At 55.2% G+C, this 26,353-nt stretch overlaps 8 protein-coding genes across 8 annotated transcripts; 4 read left to right on the forward strand and 4 right to left on the reverse strand.

Moving 5' to 3' along the window:
- Positions 1-1,219: 1,219 nt before the first annotated feature.
- Positions 1,220-2,790, forward strand: M409DRAFT_65389 (uncharacterized protein; the record flags this gene model as incomplete). The annotated part of the gene is made up of 2 exons (XM_033816485.1): positions 1,220-1,802; positions 1,856-2,790. The coding sequence occupies 2 exons, from the start codon at positions 1,220-1,222 to the stop codon at positions 2,788-2,790; spliced, it is 1,518 nt and encodes a 505-aa protein (XP_033669258.1).
- A 95-nt stretch (positions 2,791-2,885) lies between these two features.
- M409DRAFT_65390 (uncharacterized protein) lies at positions 2,886-4,382 on the reverse strand (the record flags this gene model as incomplete). The annotated part of the gene is made up of 4 exons (XM_033816486.1): positions 2,886-2,918; positions 3,014-3,427; positions 3,492-4,070; positions 4,125-4,382. The coding sequence occupies 4 exons, from the start codon at positions 4,380-4,382 to the stop codon at positions 2,886-2,888; spliced, it is 1,284 nt and encodes a 427-aa protein (XP_033669259.1).
- A 473-nt stretch (positions 4,383-4,855) lies between these two features.
- M409DRAFT_53061 (uncharacterized protein) lies at positions 4,856-7,642 on the reverse strand (the record flags this gene model as incomplete). The annotated part of the gene is made up of 1 exon (XM_033812255.1): positions 4,856-7,642. The coding sequence occupies one exon, from the start codon at positions 7,640-7,642 to the stop codon at positions 4,856-4,858; it is 2,787 nt and encodes a 928-aa protein (XP_033669260.1).
- Positions 7,643-8,764: 1,122 nt separating this feature from the next.
- Positions 8,765-10,022, reverse strand: M409DRAFT_65391 (uncharacterized protein; the record flags this gene model as incomplete). Its single annotated transcript, XM_033816487.1, has 4 exons — positions 8,765-8,925; positions 9,061-9,275; positions 9,335-9,816; positions 9,882-10,022. The coding sequence occupies 4 exons, from the start codon at positions 10,020-10,022 to the stop codon at positions 8,765-8,767; spliced, it is 999 nt and encodes a 332-aa protein (XP_033669261.1).
- A 2,400-nt stretch (positions 10,023-12,422) lies between these two features.
- M409DRAFT_65392 (uncharacterized protein) lies at positions 12,423-14,591 on the forward strand (the record flags this gene model as incomplete). The annotated part of the gene is made up of 1 exon (XM_033816488.1): positions 12,423-14,591. One exon carries the CDS (start codon positions 12,423-12,425, stop codon positions 14,589-14,591), a length of 2,169 nt encoding a protein of 722 aa, XP_033669262.1.
- Positions 14,592-16,539: 1,948 nt separating this feature from the next.
- M409DRAFT_21126 (uncharacterized protein) lies at positions 16,540-18,810 on the forward strand (the record flags this gene model as incomplete). Its single annotated transcript, XM_033805712.1, has 4 exons — positions 16,540-17,085; positions 17,202-17,249; positions 17,346-17,590; positions 17,640-18,810. 4 exons carry the CDS (start codon positions 16,540-16,542, stop codon positions 18,808-18,810), a joined length of 2,010 nt encoding a protein of 669 aa, XP_033669263.1.
- Positions 18,811-19,687: 877 nt separating this feature from the next.
- Positions 19,688-23,236, reverse strand: M409DRAFT_65394 (uncharacterized protein; the record flags this gene model as incomplete). The annotated part of the gene is made up of 2 exons (XM_033816489.1): positions 19,688-22,676; positions 22,731-23,236. The coding sequence occupies 2 exons, from the start codon at positions 23,234-23,236 to the stop codon at positions 19,688-19,690; spliced, it is 3,495 nt and encodes a 1,164-aa protein (XP_033669264.1).
- A 1,534-nt stretch (positions 23,237-24,770) lies between these two features.
- Positions 24,771-26,294, forward strand: M409DRAFT_53066 (uncharacterized protein; the record flags this gene model as incomplete). Its single annotated transcript, XM_033812256.1, has 1 exon — positions 24,771-26,294. The coding sequence occupies one exon, from the start codon at positions 24,771-24,773 to the stop codon at positions 26,292-26,294; it is 1,524 nt and encodes a 507-aa protein (XP_033669265.1).
- Between the last annotated feature and the right edge of the window lie 59 nt (positions 26,295-26,353).

The following is a 26,353-nucleotide window of genomic DNA, read 5'->3' on the forward strand; positions in this document are numbered from 1 at the left end:
ACACAATTCGACAATGCATATTGCAACAACCTGTATTAGCCTCTGCACCACGATACCAGCGTCTCCATCTTTTTGGCACTCTGCAGATCAGGTGTGCCGGTTCGATCCCCCAATCATTGTTCTCTGTGAATGATTTGATGCTTTGTCATGCGTCACAATTGTTTCCAACGAGGTCGAGCAAGGCGAATGTCACCTCCGGCGACGAAGCGCCTGCGAAACGATCGAAACGATTGATGGCTGCGACAACTTGCAATATCTGCGACAATATCCTCAGCTCTGCGTCAATGCGGCCTTCTACAATGCGCAATTAGGATTCACGAGTTGACGTAGCATTCTACGAGCCCGCTGCGGACTTCTGCGTGACCGCAATACCGCTGAACGTCTCACCCGTGCCTGGCAATCATTGCTTGCACAGATCCACGCTCTCACGCACAACTACGGCTTCGTTTGAACTCCGGCAAAGTCCAAGCAGTAGTTAAATAGCATTTTCGAAGCTGTGGTGATCAGAGAAGTAGCTCGAGCAGATGTACTAACCCATGTCCAACGTCGACGCAAGACTTGCCACCTTGCACTTCTCTTTTGCTAGTCCAGGGTTCAATACATGTAGAGGGAATATTCTTTTTGCGTTTTGTTCGTCATGTCGCATTTTACACACGGCGATTCAAAATTTGCACCTCATATGGTTCCGCTCTTGAGCTTTTGATGTTTTTGACTTGTCCTTTTGACGATCCAACGTTTCGATCTATTTCAAGTCTGTGCAACTTGTCGTCGTCTCCATGGATGCTTCTCCATTAGCCTCTTAGGTGAGGAAATTCGGCTCGATTGCTGGTGGAGATTGTCTACATTGTATCGACGATTTTCGACTCTTATGGGCAAGCAGTCACATCCAAGAATCGTTTCAATCCAGCTCGCTTCGATATGAAGATTATGCGATGAGATTGAGCGATTTTTGGAATTCAGTTCGGCTTTGAAGGAGGGAAGAGAGAGAGGTGAGGTCGGCTCAGCTTTCACGTCTCCACCTGCCCCGGATTGACTCTGGCCAGCCCGCGACCCATGCTCGTGACTTCGGCCCTCACGCTTGACAAACAGCAACAAAGAGGAAGCAACGTCAACTGCCTTCCACTACTCCAATCCAATCTTCACGTGCAATATATCTACCACCGAGACCATCGACCAGCTTCGAACCTTCACCACGACTCGCCGCAAGCCCTCCAACGCCATGGCCCGCAAGGCCGACGATCTGCTTGCGGACCTGGACCAGCTCGGCAGCGAAGAGCAGCAGGCCGCGGACAAACCATCTGCCAAACCAGGCGCGAAGAACACCAAGTCAGGCAACGCCGCCAACGACGAGGAAGATGCACTGGCGGAGATTGAGAAGCAACTCGCTGCGAAACCAGCTGGCGGATCGCGACCAGGCACCCCACGACTGAGCTCGAGTACCACCAGTGGAACGAATAGAAGTCCTAAGCGGACTGCAGAATATACGCCTGCTACAACCTCAGTGAACAGCAGTGAGAGGAACAGCAGTGAAGACCGAGCTAGAAGCAATGCGCCGCAGACACGGACAAGTGGAGAGGGCAACAGGAGCTTCCACCAGGCACAGACACCAGCGGCGGAAGATGCTACATCTGAGCCTGAGCAGCCAAAGGCCAGCGGAGGCGGCTGGTGGGGAAGCATGTTCAATGCTGCGACTGCGGCCGTGAAGCAGGCTGAAACGTTGGCCAAGGAGATCAGCGGCAACGAGGAGGCTCAGAAGTGGGCAGATCAAGTCAGAGGACAGTATCAGAACTTACAATCTATTGGTGACTCCTACTATCCAAATGCGAAAGCAATCTATACTGACTTTGCATAACAGGCACGGATCTCCGATCACGAGCTTTGCCAACATTCACATCCCTCATCTCGCACATCGCACCGCCCATCTCAGCGCACGAACGACTCCAGATTCACACCACTCACGATATCCAGAACTACCCATCTCTTGACCCGCTCATATACTCTACCTTCAGCCGTATCATGGCTCAAGTCGAAGGCGGTGATCTTCTCGTCATCCAGCGTGGCAGCGAATCACGAAACCGGTCATCATCTGACGTGCAAGGCTACAGGGGCGGCGTGCTCGGCGGAGGAGGCTCATGGACCGATGGCCCATGGTGGCGAGAAGATGGAGCGAAGCGCTCGCTTGGCACAGTACCTGGACTGAAAGAGGGCACTCGATTGGCAAGAGTCAGCGCGGAGTCGTACGCCAAGGAGTTCTTTGATTCACGTGGTGGTGTGGAGGAGGCTGCTAAGAAGGCCACCGAAACGTTGAACGAATCGAACCCGACTCGCAGTAGCGATATCTTCCTCGCCATTCAACCGATCAGCTACACCGCCGAGAAGGACCTCTTTGCCGAAGATGCGCGCGCCGAGAAGACTGAATCTGGCGTCGTGAAGCCCGAAGAGGAAAGCGAGGATATGGTTGTCTTCGCAATCTACCTCTACGACCCAATCCACTCGATCTCGTTCAAGGCTCTTTCGCAGCCCTTCCCGCAGCGCTGGGCTGATTGGATCGATGCTGAAGCCACCGCAGACAGCTTGCCAGAATCGATCTTGGAGATCATCCAGACCGGCGGCGTCGATCCACGAGAATGGGTTGCTGAATGGCTGGAGGAGATTCTTTCTCTGTCTGTTGGCGTCGTTGCTCAGCAATATGTTGCCAAGCGTATGGGCGTTGGTGAAGGCGGCATTGGAAGGGGAAAGAAGAGGGCGGAAGAAGAGGCTATCAGCGGAGAGGCTGCAAGGGCGATCTGATTTGAAGACGAGGGATCGCTTTCATGACATGTAAGGCAAAGGGGAGTTGAAGGCGCTTTGGATATGATGCAGGCTCACGAGCTTTGGTCGTTCGGTTACCATGGTAATGTCTTCATGGCACAATGACTCTATCACTTTCACACTCACTCCCACATTTCACCCGTCGTTTCCCCCATCATTTCTCTCCACCAGCTCCCTCGCCTCCCATCCCCTTCTTAAACACCTCCCTCGCCTCCCTCTGCTGCCCCTCCAAATCAACCGCAAAGACCTCCGTCTTCCACACGGACAACCTCTCCCGAATCCTCTCCGGATCAACACCCACATCCGGATCCCTCCCCGTCATCAGCCTCGCAGCGCGCATACTCGCCTCGGCAATCGCACTCCGCCTCGGCCGGCGAATCCCATCGTACCCTCCCAGCGCACGGGGGATGTCCTCAGGGGTTTCGACGAGGCCTAGCACGGTGGAGAGGAGCAAGGCGTCTTCGATCGCTTGGCCTGCTCCGGCGCCGAGGAAGGGAGGGAAGGATTGCGCGGCGTCGCCGGCGAGGCAGATGTGACCGGAGGGGGAGATGTAGGTTGGCGTTGGGGGGTGGATGCGGCCGGCGGCGGCGTGGAGGGTGGGTTGGCGGAGGAAGATCTATATCACGAAAGCGTCAGTGGTATTTTGAATAAAAAAATAAAGGGGATTAGGGAGGTTCTACCTTCAACATCGCCCTCCCAACATCCCCCCAATCCTCCAAATCCCTCTTCAGCCGTTCCCGATCCCACTCCACCCAAGGCAGCTCGTACGGCCAAGGCCCCCTATCGCTCCACCCCGCAATGACCTGCATACTCCTCCCCTGATCACAATGATCCGTCAGCAAGAACCCTCCCTCCCCAATCCATCCATACTGCGTGCGCAGACTACAGTACTCCTTCCCGAACGCCTCCTCCGCCTCCGCGAGGGGGACTACGACCCGGTGGTTATAACCCTGCGTGTAGACGGGTGCGTACGCCGGCCCGAGGACGTGCAGGCGCACGGTACTGTTGATACCGTCGCAGCCTATGAGGGCGTCGACGGTGGCGGTGGTGGAGTCGGTGAAGGTGAGGGTTATGGGGTGGTGTTCGGAGTTGGAGTTGGGGTTGTTGGAGGTGATGGAGGCGAGTTTCTTGCCTAGCTGGAGGACGTCGTCTGGGATTCGTTGCCGCAGAGCGTTCCAAAATGCCGTGCGGTGGACGGTGATCTGCGGCGTGGGCTGCGGGACGTCGCCTACATGGAGACCAGAATTTTTTCCCGTTCCCTGTACACATTCATCAATCAACACCCACCAATCTCAAGCTTGACGCAGACATACAACCATAATCCTCACAGCCGGGACACAAGGCACGCCCCCCGCCTCATCCAACGCCTCCCTCAGACTCGGCGAGATGAGTCCCAGAGCTTCTTGGGCGTTGGTCGCGAGTCCGATCGCGGCGCCTTCGTCTCGAATTTGGGGGCTTGCTTCGAAGATCTTGACGGACCATTGGGGGTGTTTGGTCGTGAGGGAATGGGCGAGACAGAGGCTGGCGATGCCGCCGCCGGCGATGGCGATTTTGAGACGTTCGGCTGGCATTTCTTGGTGGTATTGTTTTTTTGTGATGTGGTTGTAGTCCACGGCCGGCGAGTTAATTAATAAGATATCGATGCTCTCTAGCTGTGAGTTTTGTTAGCGCTCCTGCGGGTCTACACAGCTCGTTCCTAGGGCAAAATCGATGTGAAGCTGTCTTAATCGTATTCATCATGTACTGCATCTAAACGTACAGAGCGCAGCCGTCTCGCGTTACCCATTTTACCCAGGCGTCCCTACTCATTATGCCAGCGCAAAAAAAGCACCCGGGCAGACAGCCGCGACCCAAAGCAACCCAAAACGTCCATCGTCCAAGTGAAGAAACATCTATCCCCGCCAGAACACGACGATCAGACGGCCGATCAATAGATCGGACCTCCTGGTCGCCAGCGAACTGACGGGGATACCAGCGCGAAATCCAGGAGTGAGCGAAAATCCAGCCAGCAAGAGGAGGGCGATGGCGGCGTGAAGTTCTGCGCTCAGTACGGCGGCGTGAAAGGCTCGTCCCGGCTCGTCTTCCTCCAGTTGCCCTTCTTCCCCTTGCAGGCCTGGCACACAGCCTCCTTGAGCAGGCTGCTAGGCCCATCCTTGAAAGCTACGCCCACCGCGACCGCCAGACACATGCTAAACTTGAGCCAGAGCAGTGGGCTGTGCTTCCAGCGACGCGGTTGGTGAGGGCAGTGCTTAGCTACCTTGCCAGCGCCGGCGCCAGAGGGGACCGCAACGTTCTTATCGCTGGGGCTGCTCGCGCGCTTCTTGCCGGTGCCGGCAACCATGCTATTGCTGCCGGTGACGACGGGAGAGGGCGAGGTCTCTGGGGTCTGGTATGCTGTGCCGTAGCTCAGAGCGTTGACGTCTTGGTCTTGGGAGGGCGAGTCTTCGATCAGGGACTGCTGCTCGCTGCTGGTGCCTGATGATGAGTGGCCGAGCATGCCATGACGAGCCATGGGACCGAACAAGAAGCCGACAAGCCACCACTGAATCGAAAGAAGTGGGCGAGGAATTGACATGCGTGCCTGTGCTGCCTGAACAAGGTGCTTAACCACATCGATTGGCGAATGGAAGAGGTTGCTGAGTACGGTTCTCAAGCTGTCCAGAGTCGAGCGTGAAGAATTGGAGGCGATACCGACAGTCGATAGCGAAGCCTGAGAGGCCGACATGAGGGATGTGTTGCTGGCATGGGTCTGCAAGATGTGCTGAATGATGACTGGCTTGCGACGCTCTGCGTACAGCGGCGATGGAGGCCTGCTGGCGGACGAGCCAGTATCGACGACAGGAATTGGCGCATGCGCATCCGCATCATTGTTATCATCACCCTCCTCCGGCAGCTCTTCCACCTCTGAATCGAATGGGCTGGACTGAGGACTCGCACGTATGACTGTGTTCATCGTATCATCGGTCGATGCGTGGTCGGTCGAGGCAGGATCAGAATGGAACTGCTCATTGTCTGTGCTGGTGCTCGAGTTGCGAGCGGCGGTAAGCTCATCCATGAGGTTGCGGTGGAAGTGTCTACCGATCGTTGAGTCTCGCGTGCTGGCAGAGAAGTTGCGGTCGTTGACGTCGTCAAATGAGTCGGAGGTCGGGGAGAACATCTTGAGCGACGTATCAACGTCAACCTCAGTGTCGGTGGTGTCGAATCGCAAGCCTGCTGGTGGTGGCGACATGGCCGCAGCGTTTGACTCGGTCGAAGAACTGCGGCGACGACTATGTGGGCTACCGTCGGTCGATTCGAAAGGTGGGAATTTGAATGGAGTCTCGCCGTCGTGCGACTCGAAGATAGGAGCTGATCGGATCGTTCGCTTTGTGGACAAAGACATCTCTGGGAGAAGGAGCGGCTTAGGCGCGTTTCCCTCGAATTTCCTCATGTGTCTGTTGCGTCTTGAGATGGTGTCCGATGGCTGCATGCTGCTGGTGCTGAACGAAGCGTCCGACTCGCTGCCGTTGTCGACGGGCGACATGACTTCAGGAGAGAACGTCTGGCCCAGCGGAGAGAATGGTCCTCGAGGACTCTGTCGCATGCGAGAGAATGCTGGTGAAGTAGCCGAGAAGCGATCTGGTGACATGGCCAACTCTCCAACTGTAGGGACGCGGACGTTCAAAGACGTGGGCCTACCACGTCTTGAGAGCCCTGGCGTAGCCGATGGAGGGTCGAACTTGGCTGGTGAAGTGGACTCCGCCAAAAGACGATTGACCTTATCTTTCTTTTTCTGGAGAGATTCATTCTTATCCTTTTGCTGCACCAGCTCAATTTCCAGCCGTGCGATGTGGGCTTCAAGTGTCTTAAACTTCTCGGAGTGCCACTTGTCCGTCGTAGCAGCGTAAACGTTCTGGATGGGCGTTTGCAAAGTGGTCACTTGCGTTTCAAGCTGGACGACTCGATTGCGCAGGGCGACTTCGACCTTGCGGTGGTCTTCAGTGGCCTCGGAAACACGATCTTGATAACGCTTCTCCCAGTCACGTAAGTCTTGGTGCAGTCCTCGATTCGCGGCTCTCAGGTGCCGCAGTGTATCGGAAAGCTCTTTGGCGGTTGAGGAAGACACCTGCTTGTCAAGGTCTTTGAGCGTCTCTGCCAATGCTGTCTCCAGATATGCGATGTGATCATTCGTGTCTTTCTCTCGTTGCTCTCGATCGAGACGTCGTCCGAAACCCTCCATGTTTGCTCGTACCCTCAGAGAACGAGAGTTGGTGGTTGTTGAAGTTGGGTGCAGCGGAGAAGAGTCGTTGTCGTTGTCGAGAGCAACCAGGGCCTCGCTTGTGTCTGCGTTTGTAGTTGACCAAAACTTCCCCGAGGTCACGCGTGGCCGCGCGCGCCGTGTCGCCGACGAGTTGACAATATCCTGCAACACTTCCACCCCAGAATCATTCCTTCTCGTTGTATTCCAATTACTATCCCTCTCTCCTATCCTGTCATCGTTTTCGTATGTCTTCATTCTACCCAATGGGCTTATATTCTCCGCATCGCTCGCCGCAGACCAAGTGGTCGTGGTCAAGGTCGAGGAAGTGTTCGCCGGCGTCACCCTCCTCCCAGGAATCGCAGGACCTCGAAAGCCTGCATTGCGAAGTTTTAGTCGGCGTTTCTGCCTACTATTGCTCAATGATCTCGCACCCCGTGGTGGTGCTCCCGTGCTCGGCGATCCGGCGCCAGATGCAGGAAAGGACGGTGATGAACGATCGGTGGTGGTTGTGGTGTTCTCATTATTGCGATTCGGCGGAATTCTACTACTCTCCAGGAACGAAGCATGCAGCGGCGAAGAAGAAGAGGCCATGATTGCTGCTGGGGTGGTCGGAATGAGAGTCGTGGTACATTTGTTTGTGTCGAGTCATGGATGCGATTGTCCTATCCAACGAACGACAACAACAAGCAGGATCAACGCATGATCTGGGATCTGGCCCAGCAGACGGGAAGGGAAGGGAAGAGCAGGCGGTCGCTTCCTGTCGACCGCAGCAACAAGCGACTGGAACGAGGGCGCGAACGATGGGGTGACTACGACGAGATGGTGCCAGGCGAGGTTCAAGGAAGGTGTGCACCGAGCGTGCACTCTAAAATTCCCGGGCCAACTGCATGTTTACGCTTTTCCATTCACGTCCGCCCCACGCCGAGGTGAACTGTGGCAACACGAGAGCACGTGAGAGACAGGCATGCAGGGCTTCCTTTCACTTCAGGAGCTGCAGCTGTCTTTCACTATGCATGTATCCATCTCTACCTCAGTATGCTGCGCAGGATTGCCAGAGAGCGCACTTCACGGACGGACGGACGAGGCAGCATCGACGAATGTTCACGAGAAAGTCGCCCATCTCTTCTCGGCTCTGCTCTCGTCGTCCTCGGCTGTCGATCTTCGAAAAACATCACTCGCCATGGATGAATGACGAGCATCCTCGCTACTCGACTTTAGCACGAAGTCTTTTCGCATGGCCTGGGGCAGATCATACAGCAGTCATTTGCTGTGCGCTTGGCTCGCTGCGAATCTTTCTAATGGACGTCACCGACCGAGCGGCGATGAGGTCCTTGAGATTTCGCGGAGATTGTTCCAAGGACACTGTTCGGGGCTGAAAATAAGAAGAGCCTTGTCCGGCCCCTGTTCTGCATGAAATGGACACAGACATTTCCTCTGAAGATCTGGGCAAGCCAAGGCTTGTTGATAGAGGCACGAGATCTCCGGGGACGACATCGAAGGGGAGATATTTTGAAGAGAGGACACCCATGTCCAGCTTTTCATCGAGACGTGAATCAAAGGCAAGTACATTTTCATAAACAGCGACTCTCATTTACATTTCATATGCCTTCCCATGCCTGGTCGTTTCAAGATAGCAAGGCAAGCAGCAACACGCCTCCATTCGGAAAATCGAATCGCCTGCCGCTTCAAACCGCCATGAGCAGCTGTTGTATCTTATGGAAGCTCGACAACAATCTTCTTCGCACTAACGCCCGCCCCGATGGTATCAACCGCCAGCTGAATACTCTCCAAGCCTTGCCCGACAACCTCCGGATCCGGCTTGCACTTCATCTGGCCCTTCTCCAACGCGGCCGGCAACCAGTTCACCCAGACATCTAAGACACGCGAAAGTCAGCCCAAGCTCACACAGGACTCGCGAAACATACCCTGCTCGATAGTATTCGGCGTCGCCTTCCACCCAAACTGCTTCGCCAACTTCCTCTCCGGCGTGATTTCCACCGTGCTGTTACAATACGCAATTCTCACGCCTTCTTGCACGGGCTCTTTGTACGGCATGCTCTCTGGCAAGACCGTAGCGACCACGCGCGAAGCGGCGTCTTTCCCCAGCTGAGAAGCGATATCCGTGCACTTGGGCAAGACATCGCCCATGAAAATCGCGGCGAAGACACCAGCAAAGGGCTTATCTTTGAGCGCCGTAACAATCTGGTCGACAATATCCTCCGACCTATCACCAACCTCCTCGTCAGCCATACTCAACCCTTCAACTCCCGAACCACTACTCACCTATAATCAAAAAAGTAATCCACCCCAATCTCCCTACAAAACGCCTCATTATGCCCCCCAGCCGTCGCGGCGACCTCATACCCGGCCGCCTTAAGCATCTGCACCCCACAAGCACCCACACTCGAACTCGCGCCCCACGCCAACACCACGCTCCCCTTCCTCTCAACCTCCCCCACCACCTTCGGCGGCGCCAACCCCAAATTCCTCGGATGGAAAATACTCACCGCCGCCGTACAGATCGCCAGGGGCAGCACGCACCCTTGCGCGTAAGAGAGGTGCGAGGGGAGAATGCAGGCGACGGACTCGTGGATGGACGGGTACAGCTGGAAGCCGCCGTCTTCGACGCAGCCGGTGATGCGGTCGCCGAGTTTGAAGCGGGTGACTTCGGGGCCGAGGGCGATGATTTCGCCGGCGACGTCGCTGCCGAGGATGCAGGGGAAGGTGGTCCAGAGGATGCCGAGGGTTTGGATGCCGAAGTCGACCTTGGCGGAGGTTGTTAGTTGGTGGTGATGGTGATGGGAGGGGGGAGGACGGGTGTTGGGCTTACGGGGTTCATGGCTACGGCGTGGTTGCGGATGACGATGCTGCGGCCCTCGGGGGCGGGTTGGGGGGCTTTGTCGACTTTGAAGGGGCGTTCTTGCTTGGACATGAGCCAGGCGGCTTGGTTGGTTTCCGTTGTTGTGGACATGTTGATCGGTTTGGATGGCTGCTTGCTTCAATTGAGTGTTGATGATGGTGTAGGGATGGGATTGTTGTTGTGGAAGAGAATGCTGAATATGAGTTGAGTATAATAAAGCCCAGTGGAACATCTCACAGTCTTAAATACCTTTCCCTCCTCCCGTCAACTCCATCTTACCTCCGTCCCAGAGACCTCCCCATCCGGAAGCCAAGTCGCAAGTCAACACAGTCATCTCGACGAACTTCCCACCTTTGTCGCATGATCTACTCCTAATAGATTCTGAGGATGAGCTTAGTAGGCTGGAAGTCCATTGGAAGGATTTTTTGAGTTCAGAAAGATGCGAGGCGAGGTTAGCGTGTTACTGGATTGGGTAGGTACCTGGATTTTGGAGGTCAAAGGAATGTTCACTTGGGCGTCATCGATGTTTTGAAGATGGGATTTGGGTAGAGAGAGTGCGAAGGAGATAAGAGGTGGGTTGTTCGTAATTACTGAGGGGGTTGTTATTGGGCGCTTTTGGCGGGATGAGGTGGTGCCGTGAGGAGTTGTGCTTCGACTGCGTGTTGGGATGTCTTGCCTTTGAGATCTGCTATCCATACCCTGAGCAACGGTAGGTCTGTTCAAGTGTCCACGTTGAGAGTATCATTGGATCGCTTGCTCAAGTTGTGCGAGAGATTGACAGACTTCGACATGCCCGATCTGTTCTTGCTCAGGATATTTCAGGTTCCCGAGTGCCACATCACCTGCATCCAATCCTCCCTTCGTGGTACCTGTGAAACGATGCGACGCAAGCAGATCTTGTCCTCGTGCAACATTCTGCTGTCCGAAGTGGGTTGTGAAACAATCTGTGCGATGGCTTTTGATGCATCTTGCCCTGCGGCTCTGCAGCGAAGCCGTGTGACGATGCCACTGATGCTTAGCTCTGTCTGGGTGGGACAAGGCTTTTGAAAGGACAGACTGGAAGTGTTGCGTGGAGGTCATAAGGACGCCCTCCTCGTTCTCGCTGGCAATAATGGAGTCTGCATTTCGCAAGCCGCAATTCGCAATCCGCAAATCGCACTCTCAAACGTCACGGGACAACATCCCTGTCGACTTTCCGGCTCCACCGACAAGAGTTGGCGGCAGCCACAGGAATCACGACATTGTCTTGGATGTCCAAAGCAATCTCTTAATAATGATCACCTTTGCTCTGCTATGATGATGCGGGAGTACGTACACCCATCTGGGATATCAAAGGCATGGCCCAATAGCCCATAGCAAAGATTGCGTGCGTCTGCCAAGCGGACCCTGTCAGTTTTCTCCTGAGATTTGCTTCAGATGGAAGATCGCCGGTGGTAGCAAGTCGAAACAGACGGTTGAGGTCCACAGGGCGAAAACAAACCTCCGACATTAACGTCTTGCGCGTCACTTCTGGCTGTGCGACATGTGTGCGTCTTGCTGCTGCTGGTTGAAACGGGCCTGCAACGGTGAGCATGTCACTCGAAAAGGGATGACTTGGGGGAAAGTTGGATGTTGGACGGGTGCGTGCTGGCTCTGGAGTTTGGCGGAGGGCGGGAGCGCTAGCAGCTGCTTGATTGGGGAAGCAGCCAATCAGACGGATCGGGCGATGAAGCATGTGCAGGGGTCCGGAGCAGGGTTGATGGTTGGGGTGTGAGGAAGGATGTTGCACTGATGCTGCGAGAGGGGGGAACAGAGATCCGTGGACGTACATGTACGAAGACCATGCAGCTCACTCAGTGCAATGCTTGATTAGATTGTTGGTTGAGGGCATATGAGAAGAAAAAGAAAAGAGGTCGCTTCGAAGGATGAATTGAGGTGTGTTGAACAAGTGCATTCGGCGCTAGAAGCGGGCCAGTGCGTGGGCGATAGGAACAAGGTTCGCCGATTCTGTTGCAGCCGAAGGGCAAATTGGCCACCAGCAGCAGCAGCAGCAACCGTCAAAAAGTGTGATGATGCGGCAGTTGGGAGGAGCTTCTCTTTCTCCATCCATCCCTCACCATTCACCTCTCCTACTCCACCACCGCCATCCCTCCCATACCGCTGCGCATCGGGAGCGTATCCGGGACACGCTCCTTCTGAACCACCTCCACGCCGATTCCATCGGCCTCGCCTGGCGCCAGCCGTGGGTGGGAGCATTGAGGTGTGCCGCCCACGTGCATCTCCCACTGCTGCGAACTCCTCAACCGGAGCTGCATCGCGCCATACTGCGCTTCCCCACCACCCCGATATATCTCCAATCCCCTCGCCCTGGACTCGCCGTAGCACCCCCGACGTCCTCCCTGCTCCCCCTCCACCACACCCGCTCCGCGCACGCCGGCGCCCAAGCTGGAGGAAAGCAAGGACTGGGTGTCAGAGAGCAGCCGCTCTTCTGATACCGACGACTACCCCGCCGACTCCTTCTCCCACCCGAGAATGAGAGAACGTTCGTCCTGGCGAGACTGGAACCCGTTGCGACGCTTCCAGCACGGCAGATACTCCTACCAACAGATACCTTCGCTTTCGGTTGAGAGTCTCAATGGCGCGTTCCAGCTCGCTTCGCAGCAGTGGCCGCAGAACACCGTGTCATGGCGGGAAAGGAGACGGAAATGTGGCATTGCCAAGCTGTCGTGGTCAAAACCGATTGTCTTGGCTGTCGCGAGTATCCTTATCCTCACACTGCTGGGTGGTGGAGGATACCATCATCACCAAAGGAAGATGAGGGAGAAGAACAATCCCAAGGATGTGCCCTACTACTGGATGCACTACCTTCGCCTGAATGGGTTCTACAACGGCATTCGAACGCTTGTTCCCTACTCGCAGTACGCAGCAGAGAATGGATACAACAAGACCGAGCCATTGAGCATGCAGACTTCGCCTGAACAATTGAAGCTGTCTAAAGGCCAACCTCCCCTCGAGCCTCAAGTCTACAGCCCGTACCCCGAGTACTCGTCACAACAATATTTGGCAGACCACCATACAGTACATACCTGTTATCTGGATGAGGCAGAGACCATCCCTGTACCTGATATTTACGCTTACCCCGGTGTTCCACAGCATATGGCGGAACCATTCTACGGGTCGTACGATACGCTTGGCCTGGAGGACAAGATGTGCTTCGAGCGCTATGGACGATACGGCCCATACGGCTTCGGTTACAACGCGACTTCTAACGGAACGAGCCCGGGAATGAACGCCGAGAGTGAAGGGAGCGACAAGATATTTGAAAAGATCAGGCATATCAACTATGACCACGTCGATTGGGGCTCTGCGCAAAGGAGGTGTCATGAGAGGAACAAGGCGAGATTCGAGGATGGCAACGGCAAGAAAAGAGTCGGACGACAAGCATATGTTCTGCGTACATGGACTGGTTATGAGTACACGCCAAACCAGGTCATCGCGCTGCGTGCCATGGTAAACGAGCTGAGCTTGAAGTCTGGAGGTGAATACGACGTCCATTTTCTGGTCCACGTGAAGAACGATAGCATCCCCATCTGGGCTGACAGGGGTGTCTACCAGCAGACTTTGGAGGAGAATGTGCCTCGCGAGTTCTGGGGAATCAGCACGCTCTGGTCTGAAGCCCAGATGGAGATGTACTATCCTCACCCATTCCCTGGTAACTTCGCCAATATGGCGGGCAGCAAGGTCCATAGTGTTTACCGGAGTGCGCATTTCCCACTACAGTGGTTCGCTCAGCAACATCCCGAGTACGACCATTTCTGGAATTGGGAGATGGACATCAGATATTCGGGCCATTACTATGAATTCAACAACAGGATCGCGGAGTGGGCCAGGCAACAGCCACGAAAGGGCATGTGGGAGCGAGCTCGACGATTCTACATTCCCAAGTACCACGGCAGCTGGCAGAACTTTACCAATTTCGTGGAGCAGGAGACCGCGGATGTTGATGTTGGGAAGAACGATCAAGTCAAGAGTGGACCAGTGCCAATCTGGGGACCAATCAAGGACTTTCCCAACATTGGAATGATGGAATCGCCTGAGGGTACAAGCCCGCCAACGACTTACGAGCAGGACAACTACGAATGGGGTGTTGGTGAGGATGCTGATCTGATGGTGTTCAACCCAATCTTCGACCCGGCGACCACAAACTGGGTATTCAGCTGGGACATCTCAGGCTACGGCGACCATACGCTTCCACCTCCACCACGCCGGGTAGCCATCATCACAGTCGCCCGACTTTCGAAGCGACTGCTGGACACGATGCACAAAGAAACCTGGCACATGCGACATACCATGTTCCCCGAGATGTGGCCTCCCAGTGTCGCCATGCACCACGGCCTGAAAGCCGTCTACGTGCCCCATCCCGTGTATTTCGACCGCGACTGGGACGTCGGATATATGAACGGGGTGTTCAACTACCCCCACGAAATCTGGGAGTCTCCCTTTGGCTGGGGAGAACACAACATGCTGGGCAGCAGCTTCTACTACAACAGCGGCTTTAGCGGAGCGCTCTGGCGGAGATGGCTCGGGCAGTGGGAGAACGGCGAGGGCGGTCGAGCGGCCGAGGAGGCAGGGACGGGTCGGATGTGCTTGAGAGGGACGCTGCATCATCCCATCAAGCACGAGAGGGGCCCTGAAGCGTGATGAGGAGTGTTTGTCCTTTTACTGCGGCGTTCAAGCGGGCGTGCGTTTGTCGCATCTTCTATATGGCGTTCGATGGTGGCGGGATAGGCATATTTGCTGTTGGATTAACACCGCAAGGTCTATTGTCTGGATTTGTGAGCAGTGCCGTGCAAGCAGGAATGTACATATTATATATGATGGGGCGTAGGAGTGTGGGAGTGGGAGCAATGAGGGCGCGAGGCACTGACAAATGTGCATAGAGATATAGGTCATGGTCTTTTTGGAGACTTTTACAAGAAGTGTTTTAATGACGATACTATACCGTACCGAGTACATGTATGTCTCGTCCAATACTTTCTCCATGACTAGTAATCGAGGTTGGAACATGTAGGTCGTATGACGTGAGCTCCATTACCATTCATTCATTCACCAACCACCGCAAAGTACAGCGTACATCATCCATCATATGCAGGATCCGAAGGACCGTACACGAGGAAACAACATCCGTGGTACCTGCCTTCTCTCTCACACACACTCTCTCGCACGCGTCCTATTTCTCATCATTACAGGAGTGACCCATTGCGGAATGCCCTCCTCCTCGTCCTCGAAATTCTACAGCCCTACGTCACTGCGTCTTCAGCCCCACATTGGTGACGCTGGCGTGCATCAGATCTTTGAGATTGAAGGTTCGCGGCAAGGACGTTACGGTAGGGAGAGATGTGAATTCAATCGAATCAGAAACGGATTGGAGGTTGGTGATGTTTTTGGGGCCGGCAGAGAGGGATGCTTGGTGGTGGATGATGGTGGTGGGAGGAGTGAAGCAAATCGCCGTTTGCAGTGCACATGTGCCTCGCCTCGGAACGGCATCGCGAGGTGCAGAAAGGTGAAGTGAGTAATTGATGAGGTTTGTGAGCAGACATCAGTCAGTCAGGCGGTTTCGGGGCGTTTTGTCCGTCAGCAGCGAACATGTGATAGAAGCGAGAAGTAGTTGTGGTTTGTCGGCCTGAGGAAGGTCGTGAAGTCCGAGATCCGCGAAATGCCGCAGGAAAGGATGGTGAGAGTGAGTGGACTGGAGTTTTCGTCTGAACTTCATCAACATTGTTGCCTCTGTCGAGAGTCGAGAATCGGTATCATCCTGGCAAGAAAGCAAGCAGTGCATATCGACTACCGCCCGCGACAATCTTCAGCAGCGTGTGTGTGGTCCCGCCGGCGATCTCATCAAGACGCGACAAACAGCTCGCTCCATCCGTCGCCTCCCTACAGTACCTACCTACCTACCAGCTGGCGTGTGGAGGTGGCCATCATTATTGCTTCTGGGGAAGGATTATTAAGACATCACTCATGATGCGAACAATTGAGGTCAGTGTTTTGTTTGCCATTTCCTTATGACGTTGCACGTTCGAGCACAGGCCCGATTCTTCGTCGTCACCACACATCACCGCCGCCGCCGTTCTGCTGGGCCCCCCTTCGTCGTCCTCGCTTGGGGGGTGAAGGAGCCGGATGACGGGTGTGCGACCACTGGCCTCTCGACCAAGCCATCCCTCATCCAGGGCCGGTGGCGCCTGCTGCTGCTGCCGCACCTACATGTTCTCATTGAAGAGAGTGGGTTGCTCCTTCTTTGTCGCGACGCGCATGACGTAGGCCTTGGCGCAGCGGCAGCACCTCACATCCCATCACCACCTGCAGTCCATCCACAACTTCCAACTTGCACATGCGAGCTGATCCATGCCGGCTGCATCATCAATCATCCACTCCTCTCTCTGCTGCTGCTGCGCGACACCACCACCACCTCCTCCTCCAGCGGGTTGATTGATCATCACCACCACCATCTCATAGCCAAGCTGCTTTCTCGATTGAGTCCCTCCACCTCCTCGCCTCTGCAGTCCGACACACCTCCACCACCTCCGCCGACTGTCTTTCAGTTTCCTTCGTCCGCCGGGCCTGTGACGCCCAGAAAGTCTAATTAATCATGTCGACGATACAGAACCTCAAGAACTTCATCCGCCACGGCAAGCAGGCCAGAGACGCCCGCTCGCCGCCCGACCAGGCCACCACCCACGTCTCCAACGTCCACGCCCAGCAGCAGCGCTTCCACCAGGGCCATGGCGCCCACCACCCCCAGCCGCACCACGCCGGCGTGAGCGACCCGAACGTCTACGAACACAAGCCACTGCAAGCCGCCGCAACCCACAAGAACGACTTCTCCGCCGCGGCCGTCGACAATCGAAATGTCGCCGCCAAGGCAGGCCACGCCGCGGCCGGTGCCGTTGACGCCCAGCAGAAGAAGGACCAGAAACAGAAAGACTACGACTCTTCTGTCCTCGAGCGCATCGTTGCCGAAGAGCGCGATAGCAAAGGCAAGCTCCCGAGATATCCTGGTCTGGAACGCTGGCAGCTGGTCGAGAAGATGGGTGACGGCGCCTTCAGCAACGTCTACCGCGCCAAGGATACCCAGCACGTCTACGATCAGGTCGCGATCAAGGTGGTGCGCAAGTTTGAGATGAACTCTACCCAGGTATGCATGCGGTCGACCGTGCTGTTTTCTTTCTTCCTCACCTCGTTTTTTGCCCCCACCCCCGTGCGAACGAACTTGTATCTTTATTGAGACTTGCCAACCCGTGTGCCTGCTAGGGCGTTCTGCATCCGGATTTCGACAAGAAGGCGCCAAAGGGCGTGGAGGTGCGCAGTACTCCAGTCTTTCTCCTCTCTCCTCGCTGCCCCCCTCCGACGACGAAGCAAATTACATTTGACATCCGCTGACGTCATAATTCACAGCGAGCCAACATCCTCAAGGAGGTGCAAATCATGCGCCAACTGGACCACCCCAACATCGTCAAGCTCATCGATTTCTCAGAAGCACGACAGTACTACTACATTGTCCTCGAGCTGTGCCCTGGTGGCGAGCTGTTCCACCAGATTGTGCGTTTGACTTACTTCAGCGAGGAGCTTTCGCGACACGTCATTACTCAGGTTGCTGAGGCGTTGGAATACCTGCACGAGGAGGCGGGTGTTGTGCATCGGTGAGGATCTTGTGATGTATGGGATGATGCGTTGGCTGACTTGTGACAGTGATATCAAACCTGAGAATCTTCTGTTCTACCCGGTACCGTTCATCCCTACCAGGAATCCCAAGCCGAAAGGACCCGAGGATGAGGATAAGGCCGACGAGGGAGAGTTCATTCCTGGACAGGGTGCTGGTGGTATTGGAACGATCAAGATTGCCGACTTTGGTCTTTCGAAGGTCATCTGGGATAGCCAAACGATGACGCCTTGCGGAACGGTCGGCTACACTGCGCCTGAGATTGTGAAGGATGAGCGTTACTCGAAGAGCGTCGACATGTGGGCACTCGGCTGTGTGCTTTACACTCTGCTCTGCGGTTTCCCTCCATTCTATGACGAGAGCATCCAGGTGCTCACTGAGAAGGTCGCCCGCGGACAGTATACCTTCCTGTCGCCATGGTGGGATGACATCTCCAAGTCTGCACAGGATCTCGTCTCGCATCTTCTGACCGTTGATCCCGACAAGCGATACGATATCAAGCAATTCCTCAATCACCCCTGGATCCGCGGATCGAGTGAGGAGACTTACGCTGCTGCTGACGCACCCCCTCTCGCAACTCCTCTGCACGTTCGCCAGGGCCAAATGTCCACTGGTGACAAGAGTGCTTCACCAATGAAGCCTGACTTCACATACCTCGACGACACTCCCGGCGCAAGTCGACGGATGGACTTCCGATCTCCCGGGGCTGTCAATCTGCGAGAAGTGTTTGATGTCGGTTATTCAGTGCATCGCCAGGAGGAAGAGGGCAAGCGGAGGAAGAACTTTAAGCAAGGCTACCGTGGCGGCAACCCGATGAACTCGCTCAACGCACTGGATGAGGAGTACCTGGATGATGACGAGGACGAGGGTGTCTCTGCACCTTATGACCCCAACTCGCAAAATCCACCGGCCAAGGTACCGAAGTCGGGCGCAGCACCAGACGTTGGCGGCATGGAGAAGCAGATGCGGAATACCAGCTTGTCGGCAGCAGCGCAGGCACGTCAAGCGAATGCCCCTCGGCAAACGCAGCAGCGTGGGTACGGCCAACATTCCCCTGAAGTCGCGGCGGCTGCGAAGAGACAAGTCCGTAACAAGGCGGGTGCATTTGAGCTGAGTCTCGACAACGCCACGCTTCTTGGACGAAGAGGCAAGAAGCCGGAAGCTTCGAGCGGCTTGAGACATGAGCAGACGGTGCAGTAGAACGGCCGGTGGTGATGCTTGCTTGTCTTGATGTTTGCAATTGAGGATCGAAAAGCTGTTTTCCCTCTCTCATCTCTAGAATCAGATTTCGATGGGAAAGGAGGAGAAGAAGAAAGAAGAAGAAAGACACGATCAATCGATGGATGGATGCGATGCACGATGCGATGCGATGGGCATATTTTATGGCGTTTTCTTTTTTTTTCCTTTTTTTTTCCTTTTTTTTTTGTGGTTTCAAAGGGGAATGGATTGAAATGGGAATGAGATCGAGGCTTGTTGCACCCAATTTCGACAGATACAGATTCTTTTTTATTTTTCTTATTCTTTTGCTTCTTTTTGGGTGGTGAGGGTGGCGTTTTGTTTGTTTGTGTTTTCGAGATGGGAGTGCTTGTTTTCTTGTTTTAGTTGTAGCGATGCAAGTATGTTATGGAAGTTTTTGAGATGAGGATCTCGAGATGTGTTTGTTTGAGTTTTGTCTTTGGTGATTGTGAGTGTGAGGTGATAAGTATTTTGTAGTGAGTTGGTGAGTTGGTGAGTCTGAGTGATGCATGTGACGGTATGAGTGGTAGGGAGTGCAGGGTACGGCAGTAGGGGAGGAATCTAAGTCTTGAAGAAAGAAGGTATGGGTCGAAGGGGTTAATGTATGATCTGTACACTCTTTGATTACATATTGATACACTCTGAGTCTCACTCCCTCTTCCTCTGGCTGTTCTTCATCTGCGGGAGGGATACCAACTCTGAGCTATGACTTGTATGTAGCTCATCATCACCATCTCCTGCCTTTCTCCATGGAATGATAACTCTAATCGATACTCGTTCATCATCTCCACCACACCGTGCCTCTCACCCTTCGTTCATTGAGATGCCTGCTTATCTCCTCCTACTCATTCAAATCCATCCTCTCCCCCATCCCCACCTGCTCAACACCCACCACGTCCCCCTTCACAAGCCCGTTATCCGCCGGAGGAGGATTCTCAATAATCGCCGGAATCGCCATCATCGTGCCCGCACCACCACCAGCAGTAGCTCCTCCTCCTTGCACCTCCTCAGGCTCCAAACTCGCGCTCGCAGAATTCGGCGTCGACGTCGTCAACTTGGGTTTGCGAGGCCCTTTCTTAATCCCCGCATCCTTGCGTTTGTGCAAGTTCTTACTCCCCGGCGGACGACCTTTGCGCACGCCGACGGGTTTGCCGGGCGAGGTGCTGCCTGGGGGTGCGGGCGCGGGGTCGACGCTGCCGCTGCGGTTGGAGCTGGAGCCGACGCTGTCGCCGCGGAGTTGGAGGACGCGTTTGGGGACGTGGTTCTTCCAGCGGCCGCGGGCGGCGGGTTGGTAGTCTTCGGGGGCGAGGAGGGAGGGGGTGGGGCCGCGGTCGGGTGTGGCGGAGGGGGTTTCTTTGTCGTCGGGTGGGGTGTCGTTGGAGGTGATGTTGTGGTTCAGACGGGAGCGTTTGCGGGGTGGCTGCACGACGACGCCGTCGAAGCGGGAGACGGGCTTGATGGTGCGTTTGGCGGTCATTTCGCCGTCGCCGTAGTCAACTGCTGTGGCGTGCGGGTCGTGGCCGTAGCGATTGCGGCGGCGGCGGAGCTCGCGGCCTTCTTCATCGCGGACTATGCGTTGGGCGTCGGGGTCTTGATAGCCGATCTTGCGCGGGTCGAAGTTGTAGTCGTAGAGGATAGATTCTTTCTTGTCCTCCCAGACGGCGGTTTCGACTGGTTGGCGGCCGCCTTTGACGGCTTTGCGCTCTTTCTTGCCGTGCATGGGGTTGCGGGCGACGACTTCGTCGAGTCTGAGGTACTCGTCTTGGAGTTGTTGGAGTGCTAGCTGTGCATTGCCAGCGATTTGCTTGAGCGAGTCGAGGGAGCGGGCTGCTGGGTCGTGCTTCGTGAGTGCTTTGATGAATGCCTCTGGGCCGATCATTGCCGGAAAGTCCTTGCGCATGATCTTCGCCGCCTCATCCAGCTCATCTGCTTCAGTGTCCGACCACTCCTCTTTGAAGAGGCTTGGCAGGTCTTCCTCGATCACTTTGTCTTCTTCAGGTGGCAGGAGAGGTGGTCGTGGAGTGGGTGCCTTGGACTGCGAGTTGGAAGAGCCTTTCGATCTCATCTCTGCTGCAGCAAGTCCGCTGCGCTTTCTGATGACCCTCGCGGGTTTCTGTAGAGCAGTCGCTTTGCGCTCAGCTGCTAAGGCCTCACGCTGGAGTTGCGCCTCGGGTCCATCGCCAGCACGTGGACGGCCGCCGACAGCTCGTGACTTCCTGCCGCCAGCAGTGAGGCGAGACGCTTCGTCTTTTGATACTTGACACCACTTGCCGCCGCCGCGATACTGCCAACTCAGATTCGGCCACTTGTCAGGTCCATCTTCTCTCCTCAGTAGAGCAGTAAGCGGTGGTGGCTTGGGCCCAGTATCCTCTTCAGATCTGAGAAGTGCCATCTTGTCTTGTGCGCCGGGTCCACGAACGGCAGTCTTGTTAGAACTACCAGGAGGTGGTAACCCTCGAGCCCACTTGCCTTGGCCTCGATGGTGAAAGGTCTCGTCAGGGTGATCGTGGACGTAGGTCGAGTCGAAAAGTCCTTCAGGTTCGAGGTCTTCAAAATCCTGTGTGCTTGGGGGAGGTCGAGGGGGTCGTGTGCCTCGAGCCCAGCGACCTTGTCCGCGGTGGTGAAATTCCTCGTTTGGATGAGCTTGGACATAAGCTTTGTCGAATAATTCACTTGGTTCGTCATCCCACATGTCAATCTTCGGCTTGGAGCTTCGCCGCCTGCCGCTACTTCGGCGAAACTCGTCGCTGGCATGTGATTCGGCGTAGTCTTTGATGAAGCTGTTGTCGGCCTTGCTGGACCGACGCTCTGACGATGCTGCTGGTGTGGCGGTTCCTGCTTCAAACACACTGCTCTTCCGCCTGTATCGTCCACTTCCCCGATGCACCCAGTCAATCTCTGGATGTAGTAGTGTGTATTCTTTGCTGAACGTTCCTGCCACCTCATTCGTACTGCTTCCCACAACCGGCTTGACACTCTCCATGTCATCTTCTTCTTGGGCGATGCTGCTGCGTCGACGGTCAGGGCGTATCACCTGACCATCCGCAGCAACAGTAATGCTTCCACGCTTGCCAGTCGGGCCCACACCTGGTTTGTAGTACCGGTTGCCTTTGTGGTGGAAGGTCATTCCAGGGTAGTTGTGCAGATCGTCGGCGTGGATGGTGAGGCCTGGGCCTAATTCCCGCGAGACATCGCTGCTGCTGTATTTGCGAATAGCATGCGAAGCAGTGGAGTCCCGACGTCTGGAGTGCTTGTCAGACTCGGATCGTGAGCCCCGTTTGTACCAGCCGTTGCCGGTGTGGTGGAAGGTCTCGTGTGGGTGCGCTTCGACGTAGTCTTTTCTGAATGTCTTGTCCGGATCGTGGGAATCGTCACTATCTCCAGCCATGTCGTCGTCCTCTGCGTAGATGGAATTGTTGGGTGCGTCAGTTAGTCGTGAGCTGCGACGTTGTTCAATACTTGGGACGGCAGTCTTGGCCTGGCGTGAAAGCCTGGTCCGTGCGCCGTCGTCGTTTGCATTGCTGCTTGCTATCGTGGCGGTGTTCATGGGAAACTCGACGTCCATAGCTTTGTTCCATTTTCGAACCACTTCACGTTGGCTTTTGTCCCGGATGAGCTCGATGGCTTTGGGCCATTGGTGTCGAGGAGTCGTCTTGATCAGGTTGAGGATGAGGTTGAATTGATGCTTGAACGATGGACTCCAGCCAGGCTTCGCCATTGGGTTGTGCTTTCGTCTGAAGTCGTCAAAGTGTTGTGCCAAGGCTTCGGTCATCTGGTCCATAGTCCGCTCGCTCGTTGCCACCGAGCCGGTCGTCTTTTCAGTGGTTTGCCTGCTTTATCGTTAGATACCAAAGCTTCTGATATACATCGTCGACAATACGTACCTCGTTGGCCTCGGGGAGACATTGGGATTGTCAGATTTGACTTCAGATGCTGGTAAGTAGCGGCCTTGCCCACGGTGGATCCATTTGATGTCGGGATGGAGTCGAGTGTACTCTTTTGAGTAAGTACCGCGATGATTTGGCCCGTACGTCGATTCTTCATCGTCATCGTTTCCGGCCTGGTAAAACTGTTGGTGGAAGTTGTTGGATGCGTGTGAGATGGGCTTCGGCTTGGTGCGTATGATTCCCCGAAACCTGTCCCTCGCAACGCCGTCGCTGAACCGAACGGTCAACAGACCACTATAGATAGACGCTTCCATCGCCGCCGGAGGGAAATGTTTGTAAGAATGGGATGCTGCGAAAGAGGGGCCTTGGTGTTGCGGCGTGGTTGTTGATTGCGTAGGACGAGCGACGAGGATGTCACTCGATGCATTTGATGAGACGTTGGACGCCGTGCGTTCCACTTCGGGCAGCCCGTCCCCAAAGTCTCGTCGCCGGCGGGGCGACATGTTGGAGGCGGCTCGGGCCCAGCTCATCATCCTGGCGGGCGGCGGCGGTGGGGGATGGGGTGGCCGTCGTAAAGATTTGAATAAAGAACCACGATGGAGGTTGCCAGCCAGGGCCAAGCCAAGCCAGGGAGGATTCGGAGGCAGGCGCAGGCGGATCCCGTCTAGGTTCGGTTAGCCCTCTGATCCTGGCTGCAGCGCGACGAACCGAGCGAATCATTGGGAGGTTTTGAGTGGCTAGCGTACCGACTGGGATGGTCTTGCTTGCTGCTTCGACGACATGTTAGCTTCTTCTTTCTCTTTCATCAATGTACCAATCAATGCAACGACGATTCCATCAATTGCTTGATCGATGGGATGGTTGACGGAGATGACAGGGCTTTGGATGGTGTGCAGAGCCCTTGTGTTCTGACAACGAACGATGAGAATGGCGGAAAAACTCACCCAAGCGCTCACGGCAGCCATCGAGCAAAGATCCAACCCAGAAGAGAGAGGATGAGATAATTGCCGACCAAGGCGACCAGCTCGGTAACGCGCTCGTTAACAGCCTCGCCTTGGCCCTTCACCCGGCGAAGATCCTGGATGTACCAGTGCTCTGCCGTCGGACGGGGTGGAGTTCGTCCTGTTGGTGTCATTCTGCTGTTCCCGCTCAGAACGACGAGGACAGGTTGATGGTGATGTTGTTGGATGGCTTAGAAGACAGTGGAGAGGTTGGAGATCCAGCGCTCGTCGATGGCAGCCTACAGCATGTGAAAGCCGCAAGTGAGGGCATTGCCGTCCTTCACTCAGAACAAGCTGGATCGGTGCTAGTGAGCGCGCGCAACAGGAGGCATCCCCGGCAGAGGTACGACGACCACCGCGATGGATGTATCTGCGATACCTTCCATGTCCACCTGGCGACCAGGGTTGTATTCGAGCAGGAGTCACCATTCAGCGCACATCAACCGCCTGCCGTTCCAAAGGGACGGCACCGATCTTTTCACCCTCAGCTATTGAAGGAGAAACTCGGCTCAAAACGTCCTTACATCCCTACACTATAACGCTACGTCGATCTTGGCTCTCACAGGCATATCATATTTTCTCCTCATGCAATCTACGGGACAACTCGGTCAGGACAGCGTTGTGACCAGCGCTCGACACGCAAAATGTCTATGGCATTCTCCATATTCTCTTTACAGCAGACTGCGGGTGTTGTGAGGCAGCTGCAGCACAGGCCTCGTTGATGTACTATGGCTTTGTCTGAAGGACGCCTCTTGGATGCGCTACTCTGAAAGAAGGGCTTTCATATTTGACCATCAAAGCGCGATCATGCCATTGTGGACGGACAAGGGTAGCGTATCTGGAAGAGGTATCAATCTAGACCTGGGCGCTTTGCCGACTCAGAATGCCATTGTCGACAGCGGGTGGCATTCATATAAATATTCTTCCGCCCTGAAAAGTTTGGATCTCATCCACCACCGAACAACCCTCATACTTCTTCCACACGATCCACGCACGCGTGCACAACCGAAAACACACCAACACCAACACCACAGCCATGGACAACCCTCCCGCCGCTTCCTCCACCAGAGCCGATGATGCCATCTTAAGCACCCTGAAGCCACATCACTCGGTAGATATCGAGTTTCCTTGCAGAGAGCTTCTTCAAGATGGCGAAGGCATGATCTTGCCTCATCCTTGGGACATCGAGGAGAGACATCAGCCTTTCCCACTCGCCCCGGATGACACTATCGAGCAGAGATGGCCCTGGCTGAACGTCTTTGACACTAGACGTGCCTCATACTACCCTGTTGAGGCTGTCTTTGATCCCGAGCTCTTCTCAGAAGATGACGATGAGTTGAGAGCAACAGATGACCTTGCTGCTGACATGGCAAGACTCATCAATAAATTCGAGGGCAGTACAACTCTCGAGCTGCTCACTTACGTCCCACTCAATCTCAATGAGGACGATGCCCCGAAGTGCGAGTATGATATTCGAGTTCGCATTCGTCGCACCACGCTTCTGGATGGCGAGGACGCCCAAGCTGACGAACTCCAACCCGCGATCTACGAGTCGACCGTCAGAGATTGGAGGAGCATGATGAGGTCCGACGCTGTCGTTCACGCTTGGCAGGACGACATCGTTCATCTAATGCACCAAGATTTGGACCAAGATGTCCGACACGTGCAGCTCAAGATGGAGGATTCCGGCCTGGACTACGAAGACTGGGTCAACTGCGACCTCTGGCAGAAACCACGACAGATGCCCATCGATCAAGGCATAGCCAAGATTACTACTACCTTGACTAAGCCTGAGCTGGACCAGTTCAACGAGACTCTCGCCGATGACGACAAATTGCTCCAATGCCCATCTTGCCTGGAGGACTACGATGAGAGCACTACAAACACAGCCGTACTACTCCCCTGCTCGAAGAAACACTGCCTCTGCTTGACCTGCCTCAAGCAGTGGTGCATCCAGAACGGACTTGACAAGGTGAGCTGCCCCTACTGCCGCCAGCGCTTGACGCCACCAGAAATGGCGCAGCAGGTGAAGCCAAACTACCTGGACATTGACGGTCAATTCGAGCAAGACTCCCGTTTCACAGACTACGAGAACGCCGAGCGCTCATACGCCCCACTCGACCGCGTGGCTTCTTCAGAGGATGACACCCTGACTGTGGTCGACCAAGACGTCTTGATCGAGGCCTGGAACAAGATCGTACCTAACGGGTACGACGACTACACCCCTGAGCGCTTGACTCCCGTGAAAGCGCCTGAGGCATGGTTCTTCTTCCGAAGCTTCCTCCAAACCGTCAGACAACAGCACGGCAAGACGCTCCAAGCAAAGAAGCTCTACCGCACCCTCCGCCGCAACACGTTCGAAGCTTTGAGGGCAGAGTTCGTCGCCAATGGCAAGGACAAGTTCCTCTGTGCGCAGAGCAAGGCAATCATCGATGAGAACGCTGCTAGGACGCCAATGCGCTTCGACATCCGTCCGTTCGTGGATAAGTCGCTCAACCGCATCGTCCAGCTGTCGATCAAGAGCGGCACTCTCAATGCCTCGCGGACTGAGTCTGACTAGGATATGGACATCGATTGATGAAGACTGACAACCAGAATGATCACATTGGGAGGGATTAT

Source organism: Zasmidium cellare, assembly GCF_010093935.1.
Source record: "Zasmidium cellare ATCC 36951 unplaced genomic scaffold M409scaffold_12, whole genome shotgun sequence".
Lineage (NCBI taxonomy): Eukaryota > Fungi > Ascomycota > Dothideomycetes > Mycosphaerellales > Mycosphaerellaceae > Zasmidium > Zasmidium cellare.